The following is a 14,805-nucleotide window of genomic DNA, read 5'->3' on the forward strand; positions in this document are numbered from 1 at the left end:
ACCACTTTTAAATCACTACTCAAAACCCATCTGTTTAGAATTGCACCTGATCTGTCATATTGTTTATGTGTTACTGTAAGGTGACCTTGAGGGTCTGAAAGGCGCCTATAAATAAAATGTATTATTATTATTATTATTATTATTATTATACACACCTGAGTAGATTGTGCCATTGACCTCTACTGAGACAGTAATGCTGGAATTTCCATTGGTTGAGATACTCAGAGACATGTCTTGCTGCTTCTCTTCTGAAAAACATAAATAAGAGTGGAGAGATTATTTTTGTGTATTTTCTTTCTTGATAATTTCACCATTAATACATAATATGTATTTAGTCAGTTTCTTGACCCTTGACCCATGACAGTTTATGCTAAACTACACAACTAATGTGCATGATGACAGAATTATTTCCATGGTCAAGAAAAACAATTTAACAACATCTAACCAAGGGAAGAGCACTGTCAGCTATTCCTGAAATACATGAAATTATTCAAATAATTACAGAATAGAATGTATGCAGATTTCTGCAAACTCTTGCTGCAGCTTAAAACATATTAACTGATGGGCTTTGGTAAATCGGTTGCAGCTACATGCTCTGCAACGGAAAACACATTTGTTTTTGGCAGAAGAGTTAGCCTGGTAGGTTTGATGAGAACAAGAAACGAGCTCAGGTTTCCCCACAGAAAGAAAAAATTTAAGCAGTGAAAAGATGTTAACAATATCTTACACTTAAAGATTTTTTTCTGTTGGCTAATGCATGCTTTGCTACCAATCCCATGTACAGCAATAGGTTTGGGTCCATGATAGCAGCATGCTCTTTAGAGATATCCAGACTTTGGAGAATATTGGTGGATATACATGGGCAGGGATAGCTCAGTAGGTAAAGTGGTCGCCCCATGATCGGAAGGTCGGCGGTTCGAATCCACTTAACGGCTACCCTGAGGTACCCCTGAGCAAGGTACCGTCCCTACACACTGCTCCCCGGGCGCCTGCTTAGTGGGCTGCCCACTGCTTCACTGAGTGAATGGGTCAAATGCAGAGAAAAACAAGTAATTTCCCCATGGGGATCAATAAAGTATCCATTATTATTATTATTATTATATTCACCACAAACATTCACCAAAGTTTACAGATGTCTCAAAACACACTAAAACTGTGATTCCATGATATGATACCTCTAACTTCAATAGAAAAACAAACACTGTATTTCATTTCCAGGGTTTTTTTAGACATAATCTCAACAAACTTCTCAACACTGACCTCTGGTAGGCATAGCAGGGGCTCCCAGACGCAGGTTCATAGGCATTTGGGAAGCCATGGCCAGTAGATTATGTTGGAAAGCCTGCTGCATCAGGCGCTGCTGCTCTTCTGCCAGGCGGGCCATCTTCCTCTCTGGCCCCTCTCCACCACCAGTCTCCAGCTTTTCTCTAAGCTGCTCCAGTGTGGCAGCCCTGGCCAAGCCAGCAACCTGCTGCTGACCCAGAGCCAGCGCCATGGAAGGTCTTGCAGCCATAATCGGTGGGGTCAGATCATCTGGAGGAAAAATGGAAGTTTAGTCTGAATAAGTCAAAAGGAGTGATTCGTGATTCTGTGTAACTTGAAAACTGAAATGCATGAATCTATCAAGGTGAATGTGAAAGGTTATCAGTCCTACCTAATGGGAGCTATAATAGTAAAGCCCACACCTTGATTGGACAAGTGGGTATATGTACTATCCATAGTACTATACTAAACCCAGTACTTAAGGTTTTTTTTTTCTACTATAGAAAAGCTGATATGAAGGACCTCAATGTTTTTGCTCAGCCAAATGATTCCAATTTTGTATTTAGGCAACATACATCAGAATGGATGGAAAAACAAAAGTGTGAGGTCTGTGTGTTGGCAAAACAAAACAAAAATAAATATGTATATGGTTTCTTGCTCTCAGACAAAAGGTAAGCTGGCAACTGGAACTACAAATTTTAATGAAATGATCACAAATGATTATTATGTTTCAAGAAAGGCTTATGTGAGTGCTGTGTGAAAGAGCCTCAAATTCTGCAAGACACCAGAGTTTAGACAAGCCCCAAATGTATCTGTCAAGAAGATCCACAATTTCTAAGTGAAGTAGGGAGACATCTGGTTTTAGGTTACATGTATCATTTCCTTTTCTGGGGCAGTGAAGATAGTACGCAACATCTGAGTAACTGTTATACTGAAATGTCTCCTATTCACAGCCGAATTATAGTAACCCAATCACCCCTATCGGCATGCGTTTCACAGTGGCTACAAGCAGGCAGCATTACTTCACACAATGGGACACTTGAACTACAACATATACAGGTTACCCAGGACTGAACTTTTCTAAAGAGAGGCGCTGGTAACACAACACAAATACTCCGGTAACTTGGTGTTTCACCAGCAAAAACAAATATATACAACAGCCAGAAACTTGTAGGCCCTGACTACGCTTACTCCACAAATGGAGTTGTGTTGATAAATCATGTTTATTCTTTTTATGTGTGCAAGTTAAAGTTATCCACATAAGTTTGCATTATTTCTAAAACATGTTATTTTGTGAAGATTAAAGACTTTGGACTATAAGTACAGGGGTACTACAAGGGTTATTCTCTATAAAATAAAATAAAATAAAATAAAATAAAATAAAACAATCACAGGGAAACAACCTTAAAATAACACCACCACTTCCCAGAAACACAACCTCTAAAAAACCATGGAAAACTCAGTATAGGTTACGGTTATATTTTACTAGTATGTATATCTATCTCCAAAAAAGTTGCATTTTGTGTGAGAAATGTTTAGCTGAACAGCAGAAAAAACAGACTGAATGTCAGATTTTTGCAGAAGACAAGCAAAATTTGTGTCTGAAACTTTATGCTGGACTCCTTTACATTTTTTAACAAATGCATTTGGCTGTGTTTTGGTTCAGATTGTAATGAAAGCAGTATAAGTACACAAAAAGAGAAACAAAGAAGAAACTGCAAGCCTTCTACATGTCTCTAAAACGTTTTGATTAAACTGATCTTTAGCCATCTGATTTAATTTCTGTTGTTATAAATATTTTTTAACGCACTGATTTATAACAAAGTAGAACTGGTTTGTAGCTACATCCAATATATGAGTCAAAATCCTTTTTTTTTTTAATTAAAGCACAGATTCTGCTGGGGTTCACAACTGAGTCGCACACCAACAAAGTTAAAGTAACTTCAGAAAAGATAGCAGTGTAATGACAGTTATCAACCAGATCCCAACTATGTGGACTAAAGGCAAAGTTCACAAAGTGTCCCCAACTATGTTATTAAGCCGTAATAAAGGTGAGGGCCTCGATAGCCTGAGGCAGAATTGGTTCCACCCAGATAACTCCATACATATACAAAGACATGAACACTAAAAATGCACAAACACACAGGGACACACACGGAAGCAGACACTCACATTCACATGGATATTTGACAAAAACAGACCACAATGCTACGAAGTGTCAGGCACCATATGTAGGGAAAAGTCCTCATCAAATTACTAAAACCGGAGCCGTTCCTGTAGCTAATGTTTTATTTTATGGTTTATCAATTGTTTTCACAGGTGTAGTTTTTCAAAACTGCAACAGAGGGCAGCATTTCTCTACAATCTCTTTCAAGTTCTTAACAAGCAGCACCCAGCTATAGTAACCAGTATGAAGTTTCTGATATGAACATTTACTTAGTTCATTGTGGCCTTAATTGATCCAAAGGACCTTTAGACTAACACACAGTATATACATCTGAGAGCTGCCAGATAGGCAACAGAAAGTAAACCCCACTTCTATTTATTAACCAAAGGGCATAGATCAGATTCTGGTGTTTTCTTTAACCTCAAGCTTTCAAACACGTACCTTTCTTCAAAGAGGGTCCCGGTGAGGCCTGAAGGCCATTGATAGCTACTGAGGCCCCCGCTCCCAGACTGGAAAGGTGCATCTTTGGGGGTGAGAGGATGTGGGGAGCAGTGCTGGGAGAGGGAGAAAAGCGGAAGAGGCTGCTGCTGTAGGACGGACGGCGACCCTCACGTCGGTTACTATCGATGGCAGCCTGAAGCTCGCCTGGGGAGCTGAGGCCTTTCCTCTCACACTCATACGGGTACAGGTATTTCATGTACCTTAAGGAAAACGCAAAGCACAGTAACATGTGAGATCACGACAGAAAGATTTGCACAGAAAATATCAGAAATAATATTGTAATATTTGACTACATCAAAACATTACAGCTGAAACATAATATTAAATGAGAGAATCTGTTAGCATGTACAGCAGTGGCATCAGCACCCTTTTTTATGAATATGTAAGAAAAGAAAACATTTTTCTCCTTCTTCCAATATGAAACTGAATATGTCTCATTAATAGCCTGTCAATAGTCTAACATTTTGGTTCTTCAAAAACTGTCCAGTGCTATTTGACTTAAGGTGAACCTATTCTGGTAATTTACTCCTAGCTACTGTTGGGCTCTTCTACAGTAGGCTCCCACCATTTACAGTTTAAAATAGTCCTTATTTTCCAAAGCAAGTTGTGTTAGTTCCATTTCCCTTAACTTCAAGACGACTTTTTTTTCCTCTGACTGGCTGCAAACAAATATTTGCACAGCAAATGGGCAGGGCTTCTCAGACCACAGTTAGAGATGAACACCTGAGATGAACCTATTAACAATTTTCTCACACAGAGAGCTAAGACTAGGCAAAAAAAATTATTACAAAGATTACTTGCACATATGCTAACACACTCTGACCATTTTTTTAAGATGAGCATCCAGCACTCTATTAATGTGACAGAACATAAAAAAAGCACACATGGGGACATTTAAAACTGCAGTACATAGATTGGATTCTGCTTCAAGCAATACATGTGCACCGAGAGATGCACTGTTTATCCGAATGTGTATATAGCTCAGTGTATTTGTTCAGATAGTAGAGATAATTCTGTTTTATTTCACTGCGACTTTGTTTTTTTGTCTGTACTTTAGTTTAGAACAAAAAACAGACTGCTTTGAATAAAGACCTAACCTTTTATCTCCAGCAGTGCTGTCACAATGATTCTGTCAAATCCTTTGTGCACGTTCACACATTAAAAACCATTTGCAACTTTATTTCTCTAATATTTGATCCTTACAACAGACATTAGGTTGCATATTTATAAATCAAGCCACTTCAGTAAACTGAAAGTAACCTCCTTTCTTAAATGTATGAATTTATATAGAATTTACTGCTTTAAAGCTTTGCTCAAAACATGTTTGGTGCACTTTGCATGACATCACAGCAGCACTGCAAGTATGCAGAGTCACAGCTCTGCAATGTTTTCCATGCCATAAATGAGCACACTATACACATTATGCGTGCTTACTGCATAATGGTGGGATAGAAGTACCAAGGATCAATAAGAAGCACGAGCAGCAGCATCCATTAGACAGAGCTAGCCGACCAATGCTACACAACAGTCCAGCAACATTAAAAATACATCAAGGCTCATTAGGGATATGTACTGCTGGACAAGATAGAGGTGTTACCTCTGCTAAAGGGTTCCCATCCAGAGAGCGATATAGTTTTAGTCAGGGTTCGACATTATAAGCTGTCAATCAAACCCCACCTTAGTCACTGTGAACTCTGACCAAATTCACATCATTAAATCGATGGAAATCAATCATGTGTGATGTAATGCACTGAGGAGTTCGGGGTAAAGAGAAAAGTTTGGCCAGTGGAGAAAACTTGTGTGTGTGTATAAATACACAGGTATGGGTTCTAATGAATGACATTCATACTCATTCCAACACACAAATCCAAACACTCCTAACAACATGTCTACTTAGAAGCTGCAGCCAGAGCGGATCCTTGCATGTGCGTGCAGGAGGCGTGTTTCCGTATGTATACTAGGAAGTAAAACTAGCTGTCGCAACAATTCTCTAGACAGCTGGAATTATTAAAATAAAAGACATAGTGAGAAGGACAACTGGAAATGATGGCTGAAATGCTCCCGAAATGAACATATTTAGTGCCTGAAGAAGCTTTTGGCTTCCACACGGTGAGGAAAGCTGCTGAAATTCTTTAATCGGTTCCAGCACCTTTAATTAGTTAGCTTTGTGTCACAAATGCAAAGACCTACTGTGTCCGCAGAGTAAAAGCAGCACTGGTGATGGAGGTAGGCAGGTTGAGTCCCTTTGTGATTTCTCTCCAGATCTTCTTATTGATAACCTCGACGAGGCCTCCCTTTTCTGTCACCAGCTTGTACAGCATGTACAGATCTAGGACCTGCTTGGCCATGATTGGAATACGATTGACTGGGGTTCCTACGGAAGACAGGAAAAGAAAACAAATATGGCTCAGTTAATTATAAACAATGTCTTACAAAGGATGTCTTTGGTTCAAAGTGCATTTATGTCTCACATGGATAAAGTTTTTAATACTCAGACATTGAACCTTAACGCTGAGAATGGGCTCTTTCTGACCAAATACTGACACACAATGGAGTTCCCTCTAAAATGAAATACTTTTACCAATAGTCATCTTTACTTTGGAAAAAAAATCTAATAAAAAAATAAGGCGGGAGCAAGGTGGAACAATCCTAATCAGCCGTTTCAAGTTTTTTGTTTTTAATGCACTGAACAACCACTTTGACTGCCACGTCAATTCAAAGCAAGGCAGAGCAGCAACAATAACAGAAGCAGCAGAGAGAATCAACATACTGGCTGTGTTGCTATTTAAGCACAGTGCATGGCTAAAGTTAATGACCATAAACCTTTCCTCTGCTATGTTAAAAAAAAAATGGCAGTTGTTTCCAGTTTAATTAGTCACAGTGAGCCCAGCCAGCAGTTTTTCTTTTTCCAGGGCCACTCAGAAGTACTCGTGAACTCCCACGAGCACAACCCTTAGAGTGGTCTGTGGTTGGAACATGCAAAAAGGTGTAAATGTTAATACAATGGAAAAGGACCTGTGTTTAACACTCGAATTTCTGCTGAAATATCTTGACTTGTAGAGACACTAGAGGAGAAAGTCCTGAAGGAATATCTTAATAGCAAAGAGTCACACAAAGAGTCAAGCAAATGTGAGATAGGGGAATCATATGAGTCAATCATGTTGCTACATTGATGCAATTACACAGTTGAGTTCCATGACAGATAGAAATGTGTGTTGGCAGGCATATCTACTTTTTATTGTGGTAAAGTTTTAAAGTGTCCTCACCGTTTTTCTTTCTGGTAATCAGATCGCAAATAAACATGTGAGCGTTTGTTCAGAGCTCTGGTAGGTTGAGTGAGGCTGATTAGGCCAGCAGTCTGGATTGAGCCAGAAATAAAAGCTGTATTGTGATGAAACACTGAGCATGTGTACTATAAATATAACCTGTGCGAAAACATGCTTAAGCTCATTGTGGGCCAACAACACTAAACTTTAAGCATTTTTATCAGCCTTACATACACATACAGCTTCTGAGTGACATTTGAAGTAAAAGTTATGACTCTTAATTAATTAATTAAAACAGGCACTTTGTCTTGCCAACACAAATTGGCCTAGAGGCAAGAATGACTTTGATTTGAAGTTTTTTCAGTGAAAATTGGATTCTGCTTCAAAATATCAGTCAATGGTGAAGCGCCCAATATACTTTTGTGACCTCTACATATTGTTAAGGGTTGTTAGGATACTGGTTAGACATGGGTGGCAAGGGCTACTTCCTGTGAAATTTGCCTTGAAAACACATTAGCCCAGTTAAGCAATTTAGCTTGACCTGGAAAAGGGGATTCACAAACAACACAAAGCAAAGCTGCTCTAGACTTTTGATACAGATGCATTAATCTTGTCAACAGCTTATCTGCAGCGAAGCTTGCTGGGAGCTTGAGGGGAGGATACGGTGGGTGGATGAAGAGGGAGGGGTAGTGGGCGGTTCCTGTACGAAACAGAATCAAAAAGTGCAATGTGCAACCGTGTAAGCATGAGGCAGGAGGAGGGGACTGAAGGATCGTGACAACCTGCTAATCCACAGGCAGCGGTGGGTAGGGGGGGGGGCTCATGGATAGGCTGGTATAATGAAGCTTATTTAGAGGATTGCACGGAGTAAATCCACACCCCTCTGCGTTACTGCTGCCAGGCCCAGCACAGGGGAATCGTACAGATTTGTCTTCACAGTTAATGCCAGTCAATCCGCCAGCCCCTCCACAGGCTGCTCTTAACCTGGAATTGGACTCATTAATGACTCTGTGAAATAGCAGTGTGATCAGGCCATGAAGATTAGCCCCGATTCATTTTCCTAAGTTAGCAACATGTCTTTAAGCCATGTGCAAAGGTCCTAGGTGAACACATGGACCTTTGGAGTGGGGAGATCAAGACACCATGATGGCACTAGCAAAGCACTATGACCTTTTAGGTGTCTTAATGTTAGTGGTCAAGGAAATCTTTTACTACTACTGTATCCACTGAAAATCAATCGTCTCTAACCTGTTACACAAAAGTCACTATTAACAAGTCTTTCTCTAAACGGGCTTTGGAAGTACAGGCTAACTTTGGTGCTACTTTTTCATTATTCTGTGCACTAATCAAGCCTGAAGGCTTTTGGATCCTGCTGCTAAGGGTTAAGCATTTAAGGACAGTCCAGAAAGCTGGTAGGTACGATAACACATAAAAAGCAGAAAACACCTAAAAGAATACCACACACACACACACACACACACACACACACACACACACACACACACACACACACACACACACACACACACACACACACACACACACCAGACCACCGTATCTGTAAAATGAAGTAAATTAAAAAAGTTCACCTTTATTCATATAAATAAATAACACAGTCGATGGTGACATCTAATGTAGTATTTATAGCTGATGGATTTTTTTTAGTTTGTTAAAGCTGCACAAAATTGTTGTGGGAAAAGGGGATCCTATCTTCACAGCCAATTAATGGAAAATCAAGAGTGAGCTTGTCAAGATGCTAGTTTCTTTTATAGATTATTTGAGTTTGAGTCCTGTGGTAAGAGAGAGAAGATGAGTCGTAGAAAGGAACAAGAATTTGTTTAAGGTTTCTGTTTAAGACTAGGTGTGCATTTCCACTGGATTTAGCAAAACATTAAATTAACCATAATCCTAATGAACAAAAGTCCTACCTCACTTTTTCTTTTGAGGGATATATTTAGAGGGAAGTACTTTTAACCACTTAATCATTATAAGATCATGAATAACAAAACTTAAACTATTAATGTGTCATATTTACAGCCCATTTGTTTGCACCAGACTAGCTGGGCACTAAAAGTTTTACCAGAGTATCGAAGGACGAATTAGTGAATTAGAATTGGGACATTTTTATTTTGGTTACACAGTTGTTGCGCCACTATCTCTGATCATTTGATTATCAAAATAAGTAAATAAAACCTGCTAAAATGATGAAATATGTGCAATAAGGAAGGAAAGAATTGGAGTAATAATAGTGTGGATTAGTTGCTGTGTATTAGAGGGAGTAAGGTGGAAAGAGCAACACCAAATTTAAATTTATATTGTTGCAATGTTGTTTTTTTAAACAGATTTGGATAAATTGCTCATTCACCCCAATAAATGAATGAATAAAATTTTCTAGAATGATTTAAACCGCTCAGTTTTGTTTTCATTTTGGCATGCAGCTTTTTCTTTGGCGCTAATATCTGGGTGAAGGTGCCAGCTTCCATCAAAGTTTGACTTCAAAGCTTGACTGATAGTGAAATTGTATATATATATATATATATATATATATATATATATATATATATATATATATATATATATATATATATATATATATATATATATATATATATATATATATATATATATATATATATATATATATATATATATATATTAAAAAACACAACATCAACACAAAGCAAAAACCAGCAAAACAGCTGCCATTGGCCAATTGACATGTTCAAATGTAGCAGGTGAAGAATGGAGAGCTTCTACTAAATTTTCTACTAACAAGCAATGCATCAAAAGGACCAGCAGCGCTACGCTGCGACCATCATTCTTTGGTGCAGTGCTGGACATCAATCCTACATTAAACAATTAATACAACTAAGGGGGTCAGAGATCAGCCAGGGGTTATTGATGTGTGAATTAAACTGCAGGTCAGCAGGAAGCCATGTTTTCATACAGGCCAGGCTGTGAACAATGACAGCACAACAAATGAGACAACAACGCTGGCCCCATAGTGACAGGCCAGCAGCTGGTTAGGATTTTTATTCACGCCAACACCTCTGTCATCATTTGCTGTACAATAAAGTCAAAACAAGACTTTATTAATTACATACAATTTTAGAACATAACCCATAAAGCCAAAAAGTTAACAATTTCAGACAGAAGAAAACAAACACAAATATCCATTTATACATCTTCAGTGGACCAGATGTGGTTTTAAAAAACAAAAAAAAAAGGATTAATTATTCCATGTGTGACATCAGTCACGTTTCACATTTCAACATTGCTCAGCCACGTGTGAAAGCAGTGGGAAAACACCTTTAATAATACTGTAATTGAGCAAAAATCACATTAGCAAGGCTTGGGCAGTTAGCCAGAGACAGTTCCCTCATTTGCGAAAACCAGCATGTCACCAGCCTTTGGTGTTCAACATCTGCTCCCTTTCCAACCCTGGAGACATTTAGCTCTAACAGGCTTAATTAGACCAGGCCCAAACATCTCTTTTGATCACAGTGGCACTCTGCCTCGCATGCACTCTGCTCTGGTGGAATACCTGTTCCCACTTCAACCTCAATGCTTAATTTCCACTAGAGAAGACTAGAGACTTTATGATTACCAACACAACCAACACAAGACCATCTCTTCCTCAAGCAGACAGCTATTGGGCGTTTCATCTCTCTGTAAAGACCTGATTTGTCCATTGGTCTGCTCTGAGTCTATCTGTAATTGGCTGCAGGCCTCACCTCCCATCATCCTTTGCCCCGGACTGATTTTTCCCCAGGGACACGGCCATCAGAAGCCTAGTGATTAATGGCACCAGAGGTCAGAGGTCGCTCTGGTGGGAAGTGCCGTGGCTGAGGGCCCCCGAACCACTACCCAACTCTTTCCTCCAACTTCCACCAAGAACACAAGAGCCACAGGGCTAGCCTTCAAACAACTCGACTTCAGACGATAACGGATGCAGATTATAAGGACAAAAATGCAAGAGGAATGTATTCGTGGAACAATATTTTGAGGAGTAAAAACAAATCATTATTCTTATATTTTATAATTAAGATGCTTTCCCGTAATGATTCAAGTGCGTTCAACTATGAAATATAAACTCCTCATCTAAAAAACTCACAATAACACAGTATCATATGAAATAAATAAAACAGTATCTAAAAATCATTTCAGAGGCTTGTGATCACTTCATAAGGAAATATGGCAGAAATAAACCAGATAAAGAAAAAAGAACCCATTTTGCCCTTTTGATGTATTATAATTATTGCTTAGAGAGAGAATAAAATGCATGACTTTGTATCTAAATGACCAAAAAAAAGGAACAAGTTCATTTTATCTGACCTCTGACCTATTTTTAGCAGGAAACAGCTGTTCACATTACAGGGTCTGTATAATAAATCAGTTGTGTGCCCCTGACGCCAGTAGTGGTAAATTAAATATTGCTGACTTCACTTGATGGGCATTTCTTTAAATAATTAAGTGACAGCCTGACAGCCTTACAGCGGACAACACACAGGAAATGAATTTTTTACTAAATGAACATTGACTGGTGTGAGGTTTCACTGTCATCTACAGTGAAGAAAGACAGGGAAAAGAGGAGGGAGAGGATTAAACACCACATCACATCACCTCATCGTTTTTGGTTTCTTTACCTCTTCCGATCAATTTAGAAATTCCTCGCAGGGATGATTAGATTTTTTTTTTTTTTTTTTTAATATGACTTTAATATCTTGAAATTCCCCTTTGGAGGGAAGAAAGGTAGGGTGTAAGGAAGGAGAAAAGGAAGGGGGAGGTGTGGTAGCTAGCCAGCTGGAGAAAGACTGGATTACTGGATTCTTACTGCAGTAAGAAAGGTGTCAGCCAGCACAAACAGCCCCTGGCCTTGTAGCAGTGTCTGAACCCTTTTAGAGTGCCGCTGACCGAGACCTTTCTCCTCTTCCTCCTCGCTACCTCAAACACCACGTCTACACAGCAGATCAGACTAAACCAAAGTTATCTCTTGTTTCTTTTAACTTATGTTTCCTCATCTCAATTTAAGTACATTCACTGTTAGTTAAACAATAATACCAGAATATTTACTTCCTTGAGACTGCTCCGATCTTACTGATGATATTTTATACTCTGAAGTGCTGAGATGAAGTTTTTATGAATCCCTAATATGCTGCTTCTGATGTTTTCTGTGCATGTATATTAGATACTACTCTCAATAGAAAGAAATCCTTGTTCCCATCCATCTTGAAGGAATTTTGTCTGATGACATTGCATCTAAATACAGAAAAATATGTTTTCATTTTTAGAGAATACCAACACAGACCAGCCCAAACCCTTCATTAACCTGGGGCAGGGAGACACTGACAAGGGAGATAAGTGTCTGGGCTCCACATGCTGGGAGTTTACTTTATGTAGGCAGCCCCTGGCTGTTTAGTTTATGTTCATACTTCAGGCTAGAATATTGTCAGGACCCTGGTGTTCACTGGGGCATGTTTGTTTTATTTTTAATGCACGGCCAGGGACATAAAAGGTAAAAAAGCCTTGAGTGCATGGAATTTGCTATCTTTAGTCCAGACAGAGCCAAGCCTCACACGACGGACCAATTCATATCAAGTGTTAAGATATGTAGTGCCCTCCACCTAAGGGAAGTTAAATGTAACATTACACTATAGATGCATTGCTATTCTAAGCATGAAGCTAAAGCTGCAGCTGGCAGAGTCACATAAAGAGAGAGAGAGTCATCTAATAAAGTCTATATAATATAAGTCAGTCAATATACTCCTGTATCTCTGGCTGCAGAGGTTTCATTACTTTCATGTCAATAAAATGCAATTAATGTGAGGTGACAGGCAGACAAAGGAAAAAAAGAAAAGACAGGAAAAGCCAAGAAATGACTTATCTTCTGTCAACTGTATTTGACCGCTGCTGTGATAAGGAACACAAAAACCAAGAAAAACAAAGGCTTTCTATTGCTCTGTGAGGTTGAAGTCAAAATAAAGGACGCCACGTAGAATGAATTACACTGGAACAAGTTAAGCCACATTCATCCATCTACAGAGATAATGTGTGACAACATTATCAAGCCCGGCCACTGCATGATGTCACTATACCAACAACAGCACAGTAAAGAGATTAACCAATGTAAGGACTACATAAGGCACCATTATCAGCTTACAGACTTACACAAATAATAACATTTTCTCATATGATGAATTTAACATGTCCCTTTGTTGATGAAAAATTAAATAAAAGGTTAATAAATTCCTTTTTTTTTTTTTATTCAAAAGCCAGCAGATCCTCTCTCTTCCTTCATCCAGGTTTTCCTTTTACCTCAATAAAAAGAACAATACTTAAGGGGAAAAAGGCAAACACTCAGTGATGGATAATTCACTTGAAGCTATATTTGCTTAGAAAACAGGGAGAGGAGCTTCTTAGTAAGAATTATTACAGTGAGCAGGCAGCCAGTATATTAAAGGAGCTGTCTTCTGTGCACTGTCAACTGCTCTGGGATCGTGTAAAACATCGCAAAGCTGGCAAGTCTCCAGACAAAAGTCTGAAGCTGTAAATCTCAAAGGCTGCTGTTCACACACTGGGAAGTCTGTCAAGAATACACACAATGACACTATTAGAAACTGAATTTGACAATTTTTCAAGTGCAATTTGTCAAGAAATCTCTGCAACGATAAAGTGGACAAGATTTTATATGGTGTTTTAAGTATTGGTGGATTGACCTCCTTAATCTTATGACAGCTCTGTCAGTAAAGTATCTCAGAGGTGAGATGGATAGATGTACAGAAAGAAAGACAAAAAGAAAAGAAACATGACTCCTTCTCTGTGGGTCATGAAGATGGGTCACCTGTTGAAATAGAGGGGGAAGGGGATTGAAAAGGTTGGATGGCGCGAAAAGTGAGACGGCCTCTCCATTTGTAACTCAAGTCCCCTCGATTCCCAGAGACCAGGCAGATCAACTGACCAGACCCCAATCAACACCGGAGCCATCAGAGAGATGGATGAGTGGACGGGTGGATGGATGGATAAAAGTGGTGGTTGGGGTGTCTTATGCTGCAGGGTTATTCAAAGTCACTGGTATTTTTAAAATGTCTTGTACATCAGAAAGAGAGAAGGGAAACATACATTCAGCACATTTATCCCAGTCCAGAGAGAGAATATTTTGCTTGTTGATAAGTATATCAAGGGAAAACCTATTTATATAAAATGGGAAACGTTGTAGGACCATGTGTAGTATTTCTGCTTCCTTCAAAGTAAGCCCAAAGCAGTAAAGGAAAAACTCCTTCAAGGTTTAAAATAATAAGATTAGGCTATATTAAATTTAGACAAAGGTTAGGTATATATTTAAAGTCACTGATTGATCGGGACATCCTGACAGATGCTTTCTGTCCGTCTCCTATAAATTGTATTAAATGCATTAAATTCTGCTCTGCTTAGTGTTTGACAAAAAGTAAGATTATTGACTGACCAATGGTCAACAGATGTTTATGGATCCACCTACAAGTCCTTCAGGGTGTTTTTACTTATCACAGATCTGGTTAAGTTACTCCACCCAACAGCTTTTAATTGAAACTAAGCAAACATTGTCACAGGAATGCGTTTGAAAACATCTGT

The 14,805-nt window shown here is 38.9% G+C and overlaps 1 protein-coding gene across 2 annotated transcripts in view; it reads right to left on the minus strand.

Annotated features, from left to right (window-relative positions):
• The window catches only part of LOC308398409 (AT-rich interactive domain-containing protein 3B), a 58,157-nt gene that overhangs the window by 3,433 nt on the left and 39,919 nt on the right, over positions 1–14,805 (minus strand). For both annotated transcript variants that reach the window (XM_080885037.1, XM_080885038.1), the window contains exons 5-8: positions 6,122–6,305; positions 3,872–4,131; positions 1,261–1,533; positions 156–248 (exon numbers count right to left, since the gene is read on the minus strand). In XM_080885037.1, coding sequence (XP_080741163.1) covers positions 156–248; positions 1,261–1,533; positions 3,872–4,131; positions 6,122–6,305 — 810 coding nt within the window. The remainder of the gene's footprint in view (positions 1–155; positions 249–1,260; positions 1,534–3,871; positions 4,132–6,121; positions 6,306–14,805) is intronic.

The sequence above is a fragment of the Rhamphochromis sp. 'chilingali' genome (assembly GCF_963969265.1).
Source record: "Rhamphochromis sp. 'chilingali' genome assembly, chromosome: 6".
Taxonomy (NCBI): Eukaryota; Metazoa; Chordata; class Actinopteri; order Cichliformes; family Cichlidae; genus Rhamphochromis; species Rhamphochromis sp. 'chilingali'.